The sequence below is a fragment of the Tursiops truncatus genome, chromosome X (genome assembly GCF_011762595.2).
Source record: "Tursiops truncatus isolate mTurTru1 chromosome X, mTurTru1.mat.Y, whole genome shotgun sequence".
Taxonomy (NCBI): domain Eukaryota; kingdom Metazoa; phylum Chordata; class Mammalia; order Artiodactyla; family Delphinidae; genus Tursiops; species Tursiops truncatus.
The window spans coordinates 62287348-62309515 of NC_047055.1; the positions used below are offsets into that span (position 1 = coordinate 62287348).

At 35.9% G+C, this 22168-nt stretch overlaps 1 protein-coding gene across 1 annotated transcript in view; it reads right to left on the minus strand.

Annotated features, from left to right (window-relative positions):
* Positions 1–22168, minus strand: part of SH3BGRL (SH3 domain binding glutamate rich protein like) — a 91698-nt gene that overhangs the window by 65022 nt on the left and 4508 nt on the right. The window contains exons 2-3 of the mRNA XM_019932205.3: positions 16497–16570; positions 11049–11094 (exon numbers count right to left, since the gene is read on the minus strand). Coding sequence (XP_019787764.1) covers positions 11049–11094; positions 16497–16570 — 120 coding nt within the window. The remainder of the gene's footprint in view (positions 1–11048; positions 11095–16496; positions 16571–22168) is intronic.

The window sequence follows — 22168 nt, forward strand, 5'->3', positions numbered from 1 at the left end:
AGCTGAGATGAATATGCATCACAGACTTCCCTAAAAAAGAGTTAACCAATTATCTATGTTCTTTTCAAAAGAGGACCACCATTCCATCCAGGCCACTCAGGATTCCCAAACTTCAGTGGGGCTAATCTTAAAACCTCTAAGTTCTATATGTAACTCACAAGCTATACCTCATGTGTCACACTTCATGTCATTTTGTTGAAAAAAAGAATTTAGAGTTATATACACAAAACATATAAACAAAGTGGATTAGCTATATACTCTGGACTGTTAAAATGGACTGTTCTTGTAAACACATTAACTATCACAAAGAAATGTCTATACATATTTATGTGCAATCACTGTAATCGTATTTTCTAGAGCCCTAGTACCTAAAATTCCCTGCTTAGTGAAATATATGAGAGAACATGAACATATGAACATGGTCACAGTTTATTTTGTAATAACTTCTGTGAATTACAAGAGAGTGCAAATCCATGAAATGAGTGAAATATGTTATCATGTGGGTTAATACTCCAAGCATTATTTCACCATTCATTGTACTCAACCCACTCTTGGTTTGGGCAATTTAATAGCACGTCTAGCTTACAATAACTAAAAAACAACTGATTTTCAAAAATCCTATGATTTAAAGAATATTTGCAAGTAAAATATTATTGTTACTAAAAGCTTAAAAAGCAAATGAAATCATTGTGCCTTTTAGAAACTTATCAAGACAGCAAGTAAAAAAAACTCATTTCTAAAGCAAAAGTGAAAACATAAGACAACTGGTTTCCTTCAAACTAGGAAGCTGTCAACAGTCCCATCTGATAGTTTGTTCAGGAATTATTGTGCATTCTCCACATAGATTCAAGCCTCAAGGGTTTTGTAAGCAATGAGACAGGCTCTCTGTTCTGAAATAGATCAGCAGAGTAAGGGCATATGGCGGTGGGAAATGTACAGAAGAGAACATTTTGGTTGCTTTTAAGCAGAAAAATAAAATAGAACTCTTAAATGAGAGACTAACTGATTGCCTTAGTAATAGCTCTGGAATTTCCTTCAGATCAAAATAAAATGTGGCAGTCTAAAATCCATGAAGTATCTAAAAATTTGCACCACATTTTTAACTGGTGTTGGGGGCCTAACAACCAATTTCTCATTTGGTCTTTGGCCCTCCATTTTTCATGATGATATCTCTGTTGTAAAAGCCCAAAGCATTTATTTCAGGTACAACTTTACGAATTTCCTCACAACAGGCTTGAATGATCTGTAATATAGGCAATGTTAAATCCATTCTCTTTACCTAAGAGAAACAAAAACATTGACAGAGTTAAGTGACTTGGCCAAGAATATATGACTTATCAATGGCAGAGCTGGGAGTTCTATTAGTTCCTTATGGTCACAAAAAGAAATTACCACCAGTTTAGTAGGTTAAAACAATGCAGATTTATTCACTTACAGTTCTAGAGGTCAGAGTTTGAAATTAGTTTCATGGAACTAAAATCAAGATGGTGGCAGCGCTGGTTCCTTCTGAGGGCTCTAGGAGGGATTCTGTTTTCCTTGCCTCTTTTAGTTTCTAGAGGCCACCTGCATTTCTTGGCTTATGACCCCTTCCTTGCATCACTCTCAACCTATTTCCATCATCATATCTCCTATTTTCCCTTCTGTCATCAAATCTTCCTCTGCTACCCTCTTATAAGGACCCTTATAATTACATTTAGTGCCCACCTAGATAATCCAGAATAATCTCCCTATCTCAAGATCCTTAACTGAATCATAGCAGCAAAGTCCCTTTTTCTGGAACCTGTGAAGTTTACCCTTTTTAAGGTAATCTTCACAGGTTCCAGAAATTAGGACTTGGATATCTTCTAGAAGTTCTATTTACTAACTTAGGAGTTAATAGTAGTAGTTATTAGTATACATTAACCAGAGTTTTCTGACAATGGAGCAATCTATTTGAAGAATTACTAGAAGTATCCATGGAGAAGGTCAATATTTAAAAGGCTGTTAAAAAAACATGTTTGCATTGGGTAAAATGTTAGACAGATTGGGCTATAGGTCCAGTTCACCTAAAAAATTATATGGGTCTTGAATTAGACTTCACTGATAGATACAATTCCTTTCACATAAAATCTTACACTAATGTTGCTTATTTTATTAAGGCAATAACATCACTGAGAAAAGTAATTGAGCAACAAGCATTTACTGAACGTCTCTCTGGGCTAGGGACTGAAGACATATATGATATAGTCTCCATCCTCAGAGACTTTAATGGAGTAATCAGAACATAGCTAACAGTATGATGAGTACCCCTTATGAAACATAGAAAATGAATGCTAAAGGAGTTTAGAGGTAGAGAGAACTGCCTTACTTTAAGTAGCCAGAAAAGACTTCATTAGGGAGGAGGGGTAAAGATGGGTAAGACCAAGGCCTGTGGAATGGGAAAAGAATGATAACTCAGGTGGAGGAAACACTGGAAGCAAAGGCACAGAGGTGATGATATACCTGACACATGCAGGAAGTAGTAAACTCAGATGTCTGGACCAAACAGTGCCTCTAGTGCAGCGCTTTCCATTGATGGCACACAAGGTGATTTTTAGTACCTGATTAAAGATGTTTCTTTAATTGTATGTGTTTATGCTAATGTGTAATAGAAAAAATAGGTAATTAGCACATTAAATCCATGATTTTACTGAAATCATTGTTTGGGATAAATCAAGTGCTTTATTCACACATGCATTCATTTATACATCCACTAAGTCCATAAGCATGTATTCATTACATAGTTCTGGGGACTGGGCACTGTGCTACAGACTGAGAATACAACAGAGGTGCACAAAACAAAGACCCTGAGCCCAAGGAGTTCACAGTCTAGTGGGAAAGACAGATATAAACAGAAAATTATAATACTGGGTTGGCTGAAAAGTCCGTTCGGGTTTTCATATGAAAACCCGAACGAACTTTTTGGCCAATCCAATATGCTATGATATAAAAATATGCACAAGGTGCTACTAGATTATAAAAAGACACATAACCTAAGTTGAGGGTGTCTTCTGGAAAAGATTAAGGTATATTTAGGAAGGTTAATATGAGGATCCTGTGTGGAATGGATTGCAGAGGGAGAGACAATTGAGAGAACGATTTTTCTCCCAATAAAAGATAAAGTATCAATTTAAGTCAGCTGGCATTTTACCCTGTAGTTCTCAGAAATATATATATTATCAAATGGATGCTAAGATTCCTAATTCATGTCCTCCTATTTCTCAAGATTAATATTATCAACATAACCTCACTCATTATGGGGAAAAAAACTTTATAGGAGCAAAAGGTCAGCTAATATTTATAAATACATCGGTTTCACCAAAGAATATTCAGAAGAACATTGGGCTGAATGCAGATGCCTAAAAATGTGACAAAGGCCTAATTTTACAAAGAAACTTCATTTTTTTCCAAAGAAAAATTAAATTACTACCCATACTTAGGTTAAGGTACAGCAATCGTCTTTCTGAGGCCTTGACTTTATTTACAATATAATTGGTAGTGGCCCAAATTTTGATTAACAGTCCAACTAGGATCATTATGTTTCCTTACTCTTAATTATATAAAATTAATAGAACTGGTATTGGGGGTGGCAGAACTTTCTTCAGGCTTGAAAGCCTTGAAGAAAGGCATGGGTGTTGAGTGAAATATAGTCTCCATTTGTGCAGGGCCTTTAGGAGGATGCCAGGTTTACTTAGCTCTACATTTCACTCATCAGGTCATTATCTGATCTATTATCTTCTTCAGAAAAGACAGAAATTGAGTCAGCTTTAAGCAGCAATCTCCAAGAAGAAACTAACACCACCACCCCCTCATGGTTTCTGTAATGACTTTGTTTAAAAAAAAAACAAAACTGGGGACTTCCCTGGCAGTCCAGTGGTTAAGAATCCGTGCTTCCAATGCAGGGGGTAAAGGTTCGATCCCTGGTCAGGAAACTAAGATCTCACATGCCATGAGGTACAGCCAAAAAAATTTTCAAAAAACACAAAAAGCAAAACAAAACTGTGTTCCCAGTCCCAGAGTTGGGGAAAAAGACTGTTGACAAAAAAAAAAAAAAAAAAGGCTGAACAAAGGATGATTAGTGGTCCTTTTATTATACTATGTCAAAAAATGGAGTTTAAGACAAATGCAGTGGAATCATAAAGGAGACTCAAAATAAGCTTTTGTATAAAATTAAGTTAGTATATACAAACCATCTTAATCTCACAGATTGTGACCCCCCAAAAAGGCCTTTTAGTGTCTATTCTTGATTCACTCACAGTTTTGCTTCGAACTATGTAGTTTGGGGTTAAGCACATAACCTGTGCCTCAGCTTGTCTTCCTGGTTCATAAATTTTACTTTAAAGAAGCCATATTTGGGGTATATATAATACGGTTTCACAAAATTTGTTTAAATTTTAGGAAGGTCTTGAGACCGGAACCTATTGTAAATTTGCCTGAAATAGCTGAAAAATACCCAAAGAGAGTAGATTTTTAATATTTTACAAATAAGCATAAGAGCTACTGACATAGATTCAGAAGAAATGAAGGATAAGGAGGAAATCATCCAAAAAGAGTGATTATCAATGAAAAGAATGTGATCATTTTCAATAGCATAAAATTCTCTTTCTAGAACACAATAATATACATTTATAAGTTTTTATATGTGTCAACTCCAATTCGGAAATGTGAATGTCACAAACAGCATTATTAGCCTATTTTCTAGAGTTGAGTTGAAGGTCCTGTATAATCTTTTCTTAGTACCCTTTTCCTAGCTTAAAATGTAACTTCTTCAGGTCTCAACTTTGTTATTAAACGTCACATTCAACTAACTGCATATCACTGTGCATTCTTACAAGGGCATAGAAAAGAATCAGAGAGAGAGGGAGAGAGGAAGGGAGGAAGTGGAGGAAAGAAAAGAGAGAGAGAGAGAGAGAGGAGAGAGACAACATAAAAGTCTATAGTATTTCTCCTTAACAGTTTAGTTAATTTTCTTTTTTTTTAACATCTTTATTGGAGTATAATTGCTTTACAATGGTGTGTTAGTTTCTGCTTTACAACAAAATGAATCAGTTATATATATACATATGTTCCCATATCTCTTCCCTCTTGCGTCTCCCTCCCTCCCACCCTCCCTATCCCACCCTTCCAGGCGGTCACAAAGCACCGAGCTGATCTCCCTGTGCTATGCGGCTGCTTCCCACTAGCTATCTATCTGATGTTTGGTAGTGTATATATGTCCATGCCTCTCTCTCGCTTGTGACAAAGCGAGAGACAGGTTAGTTAATTTTCAATGGAAAAGAATGATAGGTAAAACTCTCTCATGTGCAGTATTAGGATTTCAAAAGAAAACAAGGAGTTGAGGTTCTCTTGAAGCCTAATCTTGGACTACTAAAAACAAAATGCAAAATGCCAACTTATAAAAGAAAAATAGAAAAGACCATTCTGCCTTAAGAGTTTTGCCAAAATGTTTCAGGCTGCTAAAGAAAAATCCTTTCCTTTCAAAGAAACTCAAAGTACTTGCTATTCATCACATTTTAAAAAATCTAACATTCATGGGAAGTGGAGATAAGGTCATTTCTTCTATTTTACATGGGGAAAAAAAGCATAGAGATTAATCATTATCCTAACGCCTTTACTCCCTGATCCAAGGCTCCCTTGTTGATTAGTACACTAATGATCGGAAGGATTCCAAACAAATTACTATTAAACAACATTAAAAAATCACAGCCTTCAGTTCAGAGTTCTAAAACAGCTGTGTTTTCTCTACAACAGTAAGTAGTATAATCCATAATTTTATAACAAAATATTTTTCTCAAAATTGAACCTTTTAAAGGCATCACATTAGGTCTTACGTTAGCCATGCCATATGATTTTTTTCATTAATAACACATTCAACTATTACGAATGAACAATGCCCAATACTTGGACTTAGGGGATTATTGATTTTAAAATGTTTTTTCATGATTTTTTTTTTACTCTGATGCTGATTTTGAGATTAGTATAAATTCAATAAATCACATCTCACAAAATAACCAATATATGGGAATATTCTCTTATGGCATGATCTTAGAGTGTACTAATCTACAGGCATGAACAAGGCCCAGAATGCTTCCTAAAAAAGAGAGGGGCAGAAGAGAAGAGGAAAAAAAAATCAGACCTATTTTAAGCTTTCTAAAACAAGGTAGGTTGTAAACTCTTTCAGGATGAATACCTTGTCCCCCACAGAGCTGAATATTTTTATCAGCAGGTATTCAGGAAATATGTGTTGAATTGATTACTGGTGGATCCCTATGTACTGTACAGTGCTTTACTTCCTTTGCTTCCACGGCTTCAAGAATCTAATCTTTCTCTTCACTATACAAAAAGAGGTAAAAAATAACCTTCACTGGTCACCCAGATTTCCACAATCTTAGTCCCAGAGTCTAGAACAACAAGGAATAGAAAGTAGTACTGTAGCATATTATCAAGGGAGGTTGTATATTTCCTTCTTTGGAGAGTTTTCTAAGAGAAAATTGATTACGATCTTTCTGGGACAGTTCACAGGCAGTCATTATGTGTATAGACTGGATGACCTCCTATGATTCCTTCTACCCAGATGCTTTTAATATTTTATTTTTAGCATGTTTGATGCTGAGAAAAATGGAAAAGAGTGAAAGCCATTTTTGTTTTCACAATGAAGAAGGGACTTCCAGTGTTATACTCTAGGTTTCTTAATAACAAGTGACATTAATCAAAAAATAGATTAATTTTTACCATGCCCTTTCTATCTAGATATAGTTGCTTTAGCCCACTAAAGCACTGTTATAAACATTTGAAAGCCATAATGCTATTTTTTTTTTTTGGCCACCACACGCAGTCTGTGGGATACTAGTTTTCTAACGAGGGACAGAATCCGTGTCCCCTGCAGTGAAAGTGTGGAGTCCTAACCACAGGACCGCCAGGGAATTCCCCATAATGCTATTTTAAGAACAGTCTGGTACTAGGAGAAAATTTATCCACAAGAACAATAAGGCCCAACTGGATTTCGATGCTATTAATCTTGGTAATGGATGGAACCATTTTTGATCAGGTTCAAATGCTTGTGGTGGGGAGAGTTAGAAATATGTTGGGAGGGGGAAGGAGGAGCTAAAATTTTCTTTATTTATCTAATGATTTGGTGGAAACGTAAGGAGAAATATTGATTATTTCAGCACTTAGCCTCTTTGCTATATGCTTGACCAAAGGCAAACACTGAATAGCTTCCACACTGGAAAGTCTGGCTCAAGAGATGATCCTTATCAAATTTAGCATAGCAGTGGCATGAGTTAAACCCAAAGTAAATAAAGGGCATTGATACGTAGAACCCTGAACCAAACATTAAACCATATTGTTGGTTTAATCCTATAATCCTTGGGAAAAAAAAAGAAACAGCCAAGGAAAACAGGAAGGGAGAATGAACATAAAATGGTTGGGGTGTTATAAATAAAAGAGTTAATGAATACACCTCAGATTTTTGTAAGGCATAATTGTTTACACAAAAGCTCAAGGTCAGGGTGGTCCCAAAGTGAAGGAATTATAGAGAAATCTAAAAGGCATTTTTCAGATAATGAAAAAGGGGCATAGCATGCTTTGTTCCAGAATCCCAAGGTAACTGATAGAAATAGTTAGGCAATGATACCACAAATCTTTAATTTGTCATCACTGCTACATTTGGCTTTAATCATAACTGTATAATAATCATGCCTGTGAAAAATGTTCACATATAAGAAGAAAGTGCAAATTGTGCCTAGGATCTACTTCCCACACCCTTCTCTAGTGAAATGGCAGGAAAACTAAGTAAAGCTTGAATTGAACTAATAAACTATTGTTGTTTTCAGAATAGTTATTCAAGGAGGAGATCATCATCAGGGTGACTAGAAGGGGTAGACAAAGTACTTTGAGACATTCGTTGGGAGGTAGAATGTTGATTCCTGTGAGACAGCATACCAAATTTCAGGCAAGTAGTTCCTGAGGTACTTCTGCCTTTGAGCCCCTCACATACAACTCCTTATTTGTAGACTGTATAACATAGTCCCTAAAATTGACATCTCCATACTACCTCACATCCTCTGGCTCAGGGAAGAGGCTGAGGAATCTTTATTCCTGGCTTTTTTCCCTTGAGGACCTGGGTCCAGAGTCTAGCCCAGTGGATGGCAATAAATATTTTCTCAATGAATTAATAAATTCGGGGGTGAAAGGAAGAAAATTCCCAACACAGCCTATAGGTCCAGCATTAGCAGGACCTGCCCATATAATTTATTCAAACTGTCTACCCTATGTAAGGCTCTGCACTTGAGCATCTCTGCCAAGTGTTTATATGGTATGTATGTATACATATACTATTAAGTTTGTTCAATGTTTTGACTTGGCTTTAATATCTGTTCTTTTATGTGCAGAAACCTGCATTACGTAACTTGAAAACAATTACTATAATAGAAACAATCTCTATAGCTTGAGAAAATATTTAGAAAAAAAATTAATGCTATTATATACAACAACATGCATCTGTCTTTTTTATCATATTCTTTTACATATAATAAAGGTTCACAACGAATCATATGAAATGAAAATTGCTATACATTTTTATTAAAACAAAATAGACACATAAATTAATGTCCACCATTGCAACTTCAAATATTTTCACGAAGCCTTATAAGGACATCAAATGGTGGTCCTTTTGCAAACATGGGTATAGAATTAGGTCATAATTATCTCACTCATTAGGAAATTGTCTAACTACCTTTCCTTTTAATTGCTTACTGGACAGATACATGTTTTGACAACCCAAAAGTTCAGGTTATGCAATTTTTCTTCCCACAGAATCTCTTAACATAAGCTGTTGCACAATATGGTATTTAATTCTTATAATGATAGCCCCTTTTTAGATGTTCTCTATATATTCCAAGCAATAAGACGTTTACGCACTGTGACCCTAGTTTTATACATTAACCTGAAGGTACAATTCTAATACTTCTCTATTCAACCACGTTATGCAGTGAAAAACTAAAATCCATCTCTGTAAATGAATGATTTTCAAAAAGTAATTAGATATTGATTTATAGTAAATCTACTTAGGTATCCAGACATGAATTATTTAGATAATATTGTGTTAGATGCTTTGTGTTTCAAAACATCACATGGTACATCACTTTTCATGAAATCTAGAGTCACCAAATTTCTGAAAGAATATACATGCTGTGTGGTTGGTGGGACCTCCCTCACACAGTCCCTGACATTTGGGCAGTGTAAGGATCCACTGGGATGTGTAGCTTTAGTTCAAGGTCAACTTTTCGGTAGAGTCAGACTAAATGCCAAGACAGATATATGCATACACCTCTCTTAAGCCCCCATGCAGACCCTGATCATAACCATACAATAAAAGGGATACAAATACATACTAAACAAAAATCATTCTTCAATTTGAACTTCAAAGTATAATGATAAGTCCTAATGCAACTGGACAAAGTAAATATTTAGTCACATTATCCTACAATATTTTTATATTTGCCTTTCAACAACTTCTTTTTTAAAAAATCACATAAACTCCAAGTCTGGTATAGAATTGGCCTTATTCTGGATCTTGTCACACTTCCTACTTATACCCTTTAAAACTCACCAGGTGTGGGGGCACCGTCAAGACAGTGGAGGAATAAGTGATGGAGATCACCTTCCTCCCCACAAATACATCAAAACTACATCTACATGTGGAACAATTCCTACAGAACACCAACTGAATTCTGGCAGAAGACCTCAAACTTCCCAAAAGATGCCCTCAGGCGACCTACATGCAGAGGGGGGCCAAACCCAAAGCTGAAACCCAGGAGCTATGAGAACAAAGAAGAGAAAGGGAAATTTCTCGCAGCAGCCTCAGGAGCAGCAGATTAAATCTCCACAATTAACTTGATGTATCCTGCATCTGTGGAATACCTGAATAGACAACGAATCATCCCAAAGTTGAAGTGGTAGACTCTGGGAGCAACGGTAGATTTGGGGTTTGCATTTTGCATCTAATTTGTTTCTGGTTTCATGTTTATCTTAGTTTAGCATATAGAGCTTATTATCATTGGTAGATTTCTTTATAGATATGGTTGATCTCTTTCTTTTTTATCTATCTATCTATCTATTTTTCCCTTTTTTCTCTTTTTGTGAGTGTGTATGTGTATGTTTCTTTGTGTGATTTTTGTCTGTATAGCTTTGCTTTTGCCATTTGTCCTAGGGTTCCGACTGTCCTTTTTTTTGTTCATTTTGTTTTTTTGTAGTATGTTTTTTAGCACTTGTTATCACTGGTGAGTTTGTTTTTTGATTTGGTTGCTTTCTTTTTTCTTTCTCTCTTTCTTTTTTTATTAGATCTTTTCATTTTTAATTTTAAATATTTTTTTTCTATTTTAATAATATTATTTTATTTTATCAATTTATCTCTTTCTTTCTTCCTTTCTCTTCCTTTCTTCCTTCCTTTCTTCCTTCCTTTCTTTTCTTTCTTTCTTTCTTTCTTTCTTTCTTTCTTTCTTTCTCTCTTTCTTTCTTTCTTTCTTTCTTTTCTTTCTTTATTTCTTCTTTCTTTTTCTCACTTTACTTCTGAGCCATGTGGCTGAAACAGTCTTGGTGTTCTGGCCAGGTGTCAGGTCTGACCCTCTGAGGTGGGAGAGCCGAGTTCAGGACATTGGTCCACCAGAGACCTCCTGGCCTCATGTAATATCAAAGGGCAAATGCTTTCCCAGAAATTTCCACCTCAACGCTAAGACCCAGTTCCACTCAATGACCAGCAAGCTAAAGTGCTGGACACCCTATGCCAAACAACTCACAAGACAGGAACACAACCCCACCCATTAGCAGAGAGGCTGCCTAAAATCATAAAAGGGTCACAGACACCCCAAAACAAACCACTGGACGTGGTCTTGCCCATCAGAAAGACAAGATCCAGCCTCATCCACCAGAACACAGGCACCAGTCCCCTCCACCAGAAAGCCTATGGAACCCACGGAACCAACCTTACCCACTGGGAGCAGACACCAAAAACAACGGGAACTACGAACCTGCAGCCTGCGACACGGAGAACCCAAGAACAGTAACTTAAGCAACCTGAGAAGACAGAAAAATACACAGCAGATGAAGGAGCAAGGTAAAAACTCACCAGACCAACCAAATGTAAAAGAAATAGGTAGTCTACCTGAAAAGGAATTCAGAGTAATGATAGTAAAGATGATCCAAAATAGAATGGAGAAAACACAAGAAACATTTAACAAGGACCTAAAATAACTAAAGAGTAAACAAACAATGATGAACAACATACTAAATGAAATTAAAAATTCTCTAGAAGGAATCAATAGCAGAATAACTGAGACAGAAGAATGGATAAGTGACCGGAAGGATAAAATAATGGAAATAACTACTGCAGAGCAGAAAAAAGAATGAAAAGAATTAAGGACAATCTCAAAGACTTCTAGGACAATATTAAACACACCAACATGCAAATTATAGGGGTTCCAGAAGAAGAAGAGAAAAATAAAAGGACTGAAAAAATATTTGAAGAGATTATAGTTGAAAATAGGAAACTATATGGGAAAGGAAATAGTCAATCAAGTCCAGGAAGCACAGAGAGTGCCATACAGGATAAATCCAAGGAGAAACACACCAAGACGCATATTATTCAAAGTATCAAAAATTAAATACAAAGAATAAATATTAAAAGCAGCAAGGGAAAAACAACAAATAACATACAAGGGAATCCCCATAAGGTTAACAGCTGATTCTTCAGCAGAAACTCTGCCAGCCAGAAGGGAGTGGGAGTGGCAGGACATATTTAAAGTGATGAAAGGGAAAAATCTACAACCAAGACTACTCTACCCTGGAAGGATCTCATTCAGATTTGACAGAGAAATTAAAAACTTTACAGACAAGCAAAAGCTAAAAGAATTCAGCACCACCAAACAAGCTTTACAACAAATGCTAAAGGAACTTCTCTAGGCAGAAAACAAAAGAGAAGGAAAATATCTAAAATAACAAATACAAAACAATTAAGAAAATAGTAATAGAAACATACATATTGATAATAACCTTAAATGTAAGTGGATTAAATGCTCCCAACAAAAGACATAGACTGGATGAATGGATACAAAAACAAGAAACACACTTCAGACCTAGGGACACATACAGATTGAAAGTGAGGGGATGGAAAAAAGATATTCCATGCAAATGGAAATCAAAAGAAAGATAGCGTAGCAGTTCACCTATCAGACAAAATAGACTTTAAAATAAAGACTATTACAAGAGACAAAATAGGACACTACATAATGGTCAAGGGATCAATACAAGAAGAAGATATAATAATTTTAAATATTACGCACCCAACATAGGAGCACATCAATATATAAGGCAAATGCTAACAGCCATAAAAGGGGAAATCAACAGGAACACAATCATAGTAGGGGACTTTTAACACCCCATTTTCACCAATGGACAGATCATCCAAAATGAAAATAAGTAAGGAAACACAAGCTTTAAATGATACATTGAACAAGATGAACTTAATTGATATTTATATGACATTTCAACCAGAAACAGAAGATTACACTTTCTTCTCAAGTGCTCATGGAACATTTTCCAGGACAGATCATACCTTGGGTCACAAACCAACCCTTGGTAAATGTAAGAACATTAAAACTGTATCAAGTTTCTTTTTCAACCACAATGCTCTGAGACTATGTATCAATTAGAGGAAAAAAATGTGTAAAAATACAAACACAAGGAGGCTAAACAATACACTACTAAATAACCAAGAGATCACTGAAGAACTCAAAGAGGAAATCAAAAAATTCCAAGAAACATATGACAATGAAGACGTTATGAACCAAAACTTAAGGGATGCAGCAAAAGTAGTTCTAAAAGGGATGTTTATAGCAGAACAATCCTACCTCAAGAAAAAAGAAACATCTCAAATAAACCACCTAACTTTACAGGTAAAGCAATAAGAGAAAAAAGAACAAAAAACCTGAAAGTTAGCAGAAGGAAAGAAATCATAAAGATCAGATCAGAAATAAATGAAAAATAAATGAAGGAAACAATAGCAAAAATCAATAAAACTAAATGCTGGTTCTTTGAGAAGATAAACAAAATTGATAAACCATTAGCCAGACTCATTGATTAAAACAGGGAGGAGACTCAAATCAATAGAATTAGAAATGAAAAGGAGAAGTAACAACTGACACTGCAGAAATACAAAGGATCATGAGAAATTACTACAAGAACTATATGCCAATAAAATGGACAACCTGGAAGAAATGGAAAAAATCGTAGACAAACACAACTTTCTCAGACTGAACAAGGAAGAAATAATAGAAAATATAAACAGACCAATCACAAGCACTGAAATTGAAACAGTGATTTAAAATCTTCCAACAAAAAAAGCCGAGGACAAGATGGCTTCACAGGTGAATTCTATCAACATTTAGAGAACAACTAACCCCTATCCTTCTCAAACTCTTCCAAAATATAGCAGAGGGAGGAACACTCCCAAACACATCCTACGAGGCCACTATCACCCTGACACCAAAACCAGACAAAGATGCCACAAAAAAAGAAAATTACAGGCCCATATCAATAAAGAACATGGATGCAAAAATCCTCCACTAAATACCAGCAAACAGAAACCAACAGCACATTAAAAGGATCATACACCAAGATCAAGTGGGGTTTACCCCAGGAACGCAAGGATTCTTCAATGTATGCAAATAAATCAATGTGATAAGCCATATTAAAAATTGAAGGAGAAAAACCATATGATCATCTCAATAGGTGCAGAAAAAGCTTTTGACAAAATTCAACACCCATTTATGATAAAAACCCTCCAGAAAGTAGGCATAGAGGGAACTTACCTCAACATAATAAAGGGCAAATATGACAAACCCGCAGCCAACATCATCCTCAATGATGAAAAACTGAAACCATTTCCTCTAAGATCAGGAGCAAGAAAATGTTGTCCACTCTCACTACTATTAGTCAACATAGTTTTGGAAGTTTTAGCCACAGCAATCAGAGAATAAAATGAAATAAAAGAAATCCAAATTGGAAAAGAAGAAGTAAAGCTGTCACTGTTTGCAGATGACATGATACTATACAGAGAGAATCCTAAAGATGCTACCGGAAAACTACTAGGGCTAATCAATGAATTGGGTAAAGTAGCACTATACAAAATTAATGCACAGAAAGCTCTTGCATCCCTATACACTAATGATGAAAAATCCGAAAGAGAAATTAAGGAAACACTCCCATGTACCACTGCAACAAAAAGAATATAATACCTAGGAATAAACCTACCTAAGGAGACAAATGACCTGTATGCAGAAAACTATAAGACACGAAAGAAAGAAATTAAAGATGATACAAACAGATGGGGAGATATACCATGTTCTTGGATTGGAAGAATCAACATTGTGAAAATGACTCTACTACCCAAAGCAATCTACACATTCAATGCAATCCCTATCACCAATGGAATTTTTCACAGAACCAGAACAAAATATTTCACAATTTGTATGGAAACACAAAAGACCCCGAATAGCCAAAGCAATCTTGAGAAAGAAAAACGGAATTGGAGGAATCAGGCTTCCCGATTTAAGAATATACTACAAAGTTACAGTAATCCAGACAGTATGGTACTGGCAATAAAACAGAAAGATAGATCAATGGAACAGGATAGAAATCCCAGAGATAAACCCATGAACCAATGGTCACCTTATCTTTGATAAAGGAGGCAAGAATATACAATGGAGAAAAGACAGCCTCTTCAATAAGTGGTGCTTGGAAAACTGGATAGCTACATGTAAAGGAATGATATTAGAACACTCCCTAATACCATACACAAAAATAAATTCAAATGGGTTAAAGCCCTAAATGTAAGGCCAGACGCTATCAAACACTTAGAGGAAAACATAGGCAGAACATTCCATGACATATCACAGCAAGATCCTTTTTGACCCACCTCTGAGAGAAATGGAAATAAAAACAAAAATAAACAAATGGGACCTAATCAAACTTAAAAGTTTTTCCATAGCAAAGGAAACCATAAACAAGACAAAAAGACAACCCTCAGAATGGGAGAAAATATTTGCAAATGAAGCAACTGACAAAGGAATAATGTCCAAAATTTATAAGCAGCTCATGCAGCTCAATAACAAAAAAACAAACAACCCAATCCAAAAGTGGGCAGAGGACCTAAATAGACATTTCTCCAAAGAAGGTATACAGATTACCAACAAACCCATGAAAGGATGCCCATCATCACTAATCATTATAGAAATGCAAATCAAAACTGCTATGTGGTATCACCTCACACCAGTAAGAATGGACATCATCAAAAAATCTACAAAGAATAAATGCTGGAGAGTGTATGGAGAAAAGGGAACCCTCTTGCACTTTTAGTGGGAATATAAATTGATAAAGCCACTATGGAGAACAGTATGGAGGTTCCTCAAAAAACTAAAAATAGAACTACCATACGACCCAGCAATCCCACTTCTGGGCACATACCCTGAGAAAACCATAATTCAAAAAGAGTCATGTAGGGCTTCCCTGGTAGCGCAGTGCTTGAGAATCTGCCTGCCAATGCAGGGGACACAGGTTCGAGCCCTGGTCCGGAAAGATCCCACATGCTGCAGAGCAACTGGGCCCGTGAGCCACAACTACTGAGCCTACACATCTGGAGCCTGTGCTCCACAACAAGAGAGGCCGCGACAATGAGAGGCCTGCACAATGTAATGAAGAGTGGCCCCTGCTTGTCACAACTAGAGAAAGCCCTCACACAGAAACAAAGACCCAACACAGCCAAAAATATATTAATTAATTAAACAACAACAAATAAAGAGTCATGTACCACAATGTTAATTGCAGCTCTATTTACAATAGCCAGGACATGGAAGCAACCTAAGAGTCCATCAACAGATGACTGGATAAAGAAGATGTGGCACATATATACAATGGAATATTACTCAGCCATAAAAAGAAACAAAATTGAGTTATTTGTAGTGAGGTAGATGGACCTAGAGTCTGTCATACAGAGTGAAGTAAGTCCGGAAGAGAAAAACAAATACCATATGCTAACACATATATATGGAATCTAAAAAAAAAATGGTTCTGAAGAGCCTATGGGCAGGACAGGAATAAATACGCAGACATAGAGAATGGACTTGAGGACACGGGGAGGGGGATGTGTAAGCTGGGACAAAGTGAGAGGGTGGCATGGACATATATACACTATCAAATGTAAAATAGATAGCTAGTGGGAAGCAACCACACAGCACAGGGAGATCAGCTTGGTGCTTTTTGTCCACCTAGAGGCGTGGGATAGGGAGTGTGGGAGGGAGATGCATGAGGGAGGAGATATGGGGTTGTATGTATATGTATAGCTGATTCACTTTGTTATACAGCGGAATCTAACACACTATTGTAAAGCAATTATATTCTAATTAAGATGTTAAAAAACTCACCAGGTGTTTGTCTTATTGCCTGGCCCAGTCTCTATATCACCACCACCACGCCTGAGTGCCCCCTCAATAGTGCTCTGAAGATTTAAGTTAAGACATTTATTTCTAAATTTTTTAAGTAGAAACTCATTGAAAAATCTTCACCCCAACCACTTCCGTTTTTTGAGTTCAAAATATTTAGTTGATGTGCAAGACCAATTAATTATGTTTAAATTTCTGAAAGTATGAGATCAGGTTCTACAATTTTCAGTAATAGATTCCCAATGACGATACTTGCAGAAGTTTTCTTCCATAATACTCTTAATTTTATGTCATTTATATTTCACTTGTTAGGGTAATGAGAAACAAAGGTTTAGTGATGTACTCAAATCACACAGACAACAGGACATAACGCATACCTCACCCTAAATCTACATGCTCTAGTTAAAAACTTAAATTCCCTTCCCCAACCAATGTGTCTTATCTACTTTTAGTTAGACTGTCTTACACAAGGTAATTTTCTTATATTGGGATAAAAGTACATGTTCTGCAATCTAACTAATCATATACACTAAGCTATTATGACTTTAATTTTCTGCTCTAAAGAATTTTAAGTTTTTTACATGATGTAACAGGCCACTAGAATTATTCTTGGTACTGCTATAGACCAATTAAGAAGTACTTTTCATGATTTTCCAAGTTCAGAAGAAAAGCAATTTTACAATGACTTTTAAAGTAGTTTCATAGCTACATTCATACTGGGTTATGAATAAATAACACTCAGTAGGCAGAACAGCATAAAGGTTAAGATTATGGGCTCTGGAATCAGACAGACACGAGGGGTGCTTTGCTAGCTCTCTGACATTGCTAGCTCTCTGAGCCTGTTTCCTCTTCCTAAAAATAGGAAAAATAACAGGGGATTAAGAGATGCAAACTACTATGTGTAAAATGTATAAGCTACAAGGATATATTGTACAGCACACGGCATATAGCCAATATTTTATATTAACTATAAATGGAGCACAACCTTTAAAAACTGTGAATCACTGGTTGTACACCTAAAACATATAATATTGTAAACCAACTATACCACAATAAAAAAGAAGGAAAAAAAGGAAGAAAATAATGGACATAATAGGAATACTGACTTCATTGGGTTGTCACAAGAATTAAATAACACACCTAAAGTTCTTACCACTATGCCTGGCACATTTTAAGAGCTCAAAGAATGATAGCTGTTATTATTATCAACTAAAGCTGACAAATTATTTGCATGAGAAATTAAAGTGCAATGTTTTATCATATTTTTAACATATTAAGTACTTGTCTACACTCATCTTGCTTCCAAATCACACTGGATAGAATGGTTTCTCATAAAATACAGCCATTATTAAATATATATTTACTGTTTTAATTTCAGTGTTGAGAAATATGCTGCACTAATGGTAAAACAATTGGCTGAGTAGTGGTGAAACAAACAGACAAAATTTTCCCATGTTGTAACTCTTAACTGGGATGAACTTTCTCCGGTGTCTAAAAGGTGAAGTTCTTTTTGTCTTGACTCACTGCTGGAGATCCCCTCAGCAAAACTGGCTCTGCTCTAACTCTATGATAGGGTCTTATTTCCAGAAAGGACTAAGCAAAAAGAACAGAACTCAAAGGCTAGAGTCCAGAACCAGAGTTTACAAGCCATAGATGTACTGCTTTCTTGATCAATTCAGATTTATAGAATCATAAAAAGCCACATTTTAATTATGCTGGTCTATAACCACACAAAGATAGTTTTCAGGGAAGAGAACCAAAGTCATAAAAGTTCAATATGTGTCACAAATGCTATTTAAAAATGTGCCCTTGGTTAGGCAATTTTATTTTAAAAAGAACTAAATTGTATATGAAATTGTTGCTACTAACCTATCTCCCTCACTTCCACCTAACTCTCACATGCAGATTATGGATGAAGACACATTTGCCTAGTTAGGCATCATCCAGCCTTTCTCTTTCTTTTCAGGCATCATCCAGTTATTAAATGGCAGTTATAGATTCCCAATCACATGATAAGATTTTAATGTATTATTGACACAATTTCTGTCCAATATCTCTACTCTAAAAGGGAGTGTAAATAGCACAGTGTTTAGGAGCCAGTTCTGGAGTCAGAACAACCGGGGTTCTAATCCCAGTTCTGCCATTTTTAACTGTTTGATCTTGAGCAATGTACCTAGTTTCTGGGTCTTAGAGATATCCCTTCCACTTACATGAAATGGATCTATTACTAGTACTTACCTCAAAATGTTACCACAAGTATTAAACTAATTGAAATAAAGTATGTAAAGCACTGGGTACAGTGCCTGACATACACAATGCATAAATAAATGTTAGGCTTTACTATTACTAAAGTCAAATTTTGATTAGTCACATTAATGAAAAGTAATGAAACAAAAATCTAGCATCACTAATACTGAATACTATTAAATATAATAATTTTTTAATTTGTCATGATATTTTATAGTTTATATTTAACTTTTGCCTGATGTTCTGGCAACCTAAAACAGTTCAAACAAACTAATAAAGCCAGAACGTGAGGGACTGAGCTAGAAAATAATCCCCTTGCTTAGAATTCTTCTCTATTGGCCAAGTGTGAAAAGTCAGCTTTGCTCTCATATTAATAAAAATAGTCATCATAAATGAGCTGCCCCTTCTCTCTAAACATATGTTTGTTTAATTTTGGTCTGCATCAGAAGAAGTAATTAAGTACTGGGTTTAAAAGGTTTTCTGGTGGGTTGCAAATTAGAGCTGAAAGCAAACAGATGGTCAGATAGTCATCAACAAATTGTCAACCTGTTTAATTTTATCGGTAAGAAATGAAACACAACATTCACCCTTGAAAATTCAATTAAAGCAGAAAATATTCCTGTAAAATATATATGTTTTATGGCATAATATATATTTTAGAAAAGAATTTAGAGATTAACTACAGAGAATTAGAACATTCTATCTGATTGTGTCTGGGGCTTCAATTTTTTTTTCCAGCTCAACCTAGGGGGAGGGTTGACCTTACAGTTTATTGATCAAAACCCTTTCCTCAATAGAGTAACTAGTCTTTGAGCAAAAATGAACCTATTTTATCCCTTTATCCTACCAGATTAGGAAACTTTTACTACCCTTCTGCAATATATTCTTTCTTATAACCATTCTACTTTCAAGTACCATATAATCACCATCATTGATAACTGTGTTTCCCAAGCCTCTTTAAATTGGGCCAAAGTATTCCAAAGGCTTTGCCATTGTTGCTGTGTGTTTAAGGAAATCAGTCACCAAATATAGGGCACCAATCTGAAGGCAATGATCTTGAGTTCCCGCATTTGCCATGGGAGAGCTGCCATTTTCCATTGTTCAGGGCATCCAGAAAGCATATCCAAACAGTCATCTCATGAAGAGTTTCTAAGTTTTCTCTTAGTTTATGAATAACTTTACACAGCATTCAAACAAACCTTGGCAGCTACGACAAAGACCATAGCATGCATCAAATTGATGTTCAATTTATAAATACAAAGACAGAGAAGCTACCATATATGACAAACCTACAGCTAACATCATACTAATGGTGAAAAGCTGAAAGCATTTCCTCTAAGATCGGGAACAAGACAAGGATGTCCACTCTAGTCACTTTTTTCAACATAGTTTTGGAAGTCCTAGCTATGGTAATCACAGAAGAAAAAGAAATAAAAGGAATTCGAATTGGAAAAGAAGAAAAACTGTCATTGTTTGCAGACAACATGATACTGTACACAGAAAATCCTAAAGATGCTACCAGAAAATTCCTAGAGCTCATCAATGAATTCAGTAAAGTTGCAGGATACAAAATTAATACAGACATCTGTTGCATTTATATACACTAACAATGAAAGATCAGAGAGAGAAATTAAAGAAACAATACCATTTACCATCACATCAAAAAAAAAAATAACAAACTTAGGAATATACCTACCTAAGGAGACAAAAGACCTGTACTCCGAAAACTATAAGATGCTGATGAAAGAAATCAAAGACAACACAGACAGATGGAAATATATACCATGTCCTTGGATTGTAAGAATCAGTATTGTCAAAATGACTATACTACACAAGGCAGTCTACAGACTCAGTACAATCTCTATCAAATTACCAATGGCATTCTTCATAGAACTAGAACAAAAAAATCTTAAAATTTGTATGGAGACATGAACGACCCCAAGCAACCAAAGCAATCTTTTTTGGTTTTTGTGTTTTTTTTTTTTTTTTTTTGCAGTATGTGGGCCTCTCACTGTTGTGGCCTCTCCCGTTGTGGAGCACAGGCTCCGGACGCGCAGGCTCAGTGGTCATGTCTCACGGGCCCAGCCACTCTGCGGCATGTGGGATCTTCCTGGACCAGGGCATGAACCCGTGTCCCCTGCATTGGCAGGTGGACTCCCAACCACTGCACCACCAGGGAAGCCCCAAAGCAATCTTGAGAAAGAAAAACAGAGCTGGAGGAATCAGGCTCCATGACTTCAGACTATACTACAAAGCTACAGTCATCAGAGCAGTATGGTACTGGCACAAAAACAGAATTATAGCTCAATGGAACAAGATAGACAACCCAGAAATAAACCCACACAACTATGTCAATTAATCTATGACAAAGGAGACAAGACTATAAAATGGAAGAAAGACAGTTTCTTCACTAAATGGTGCTGGGAAAACTGAACAGCTACATATAAAAAAATGAAATTAGAATATTCTTTAACACCACACACACAAAAAAACCCTCAAAATGGATTAAAGACCTAAATGTAAGACCAGACACTATAAAACTCTTAGAGGAAAACCTAGGCAGTACACTCTTTGATATAAATCACAGCAAGTTCTTTTTTGATCTATCTCCCAGAGTAATGCAAATGAAAACAAAAATAAACAAATGGGACCTAAATAAACCCCAAAGCTTTTGCACAGCAAAGGAAACCATAAACAAAATGAAAAGACAACCCACAGAATGGGAGAAAAATATTTGAAAACAAAGCAACTGACAAGGGATTAATCTCCAAAATTTACAAACAGCTCATGAAGCTCAATATCAAAAATAAAACACATAACCCAATCAAAAATATGCAGAAGACCTAGAGACATTTCTACAAAGAAGACACACAGATGGCCAAGAGGCACATGTAAAGACACTCAACATTGCTAATTATTAGAGAAATGCAAATCGAAACTGCATTGAGATATCACATCACACCAGTTAGAATGGCCATCATCAAAAAGTCTGCAAACAATAAATGCTGGAGAGGGTGTGGAGAAAAGGGAAATCTCCTACACTGTTGGTGGGAATGTAAATTAGTACAGCAAGCATGGAGAACAGTATGGAGGTTCATTAAAAACTAAAAATAGAGCTACCATATGATTCAGCAATCACACTCCTGGGCATATATCCAGAGAAAACCATGGTTGGAAAGGATACATGCACCCCAATGTTCACTGCAGCACTGTTACAATAGCCAAGACAGGGAAGCAACCTAAATGTCCATCGACAGATTAATGGATAAATAAGATGTGGTATATATATATAATGGAATAATACCCAGCCATTAAAAAGAATGAAATAATGCCATTTGCAGCAACATGGATGCACCTGGAGATTATCATACTAAGTGAAGTAAGTCAGACAGAGAAATACAAATATC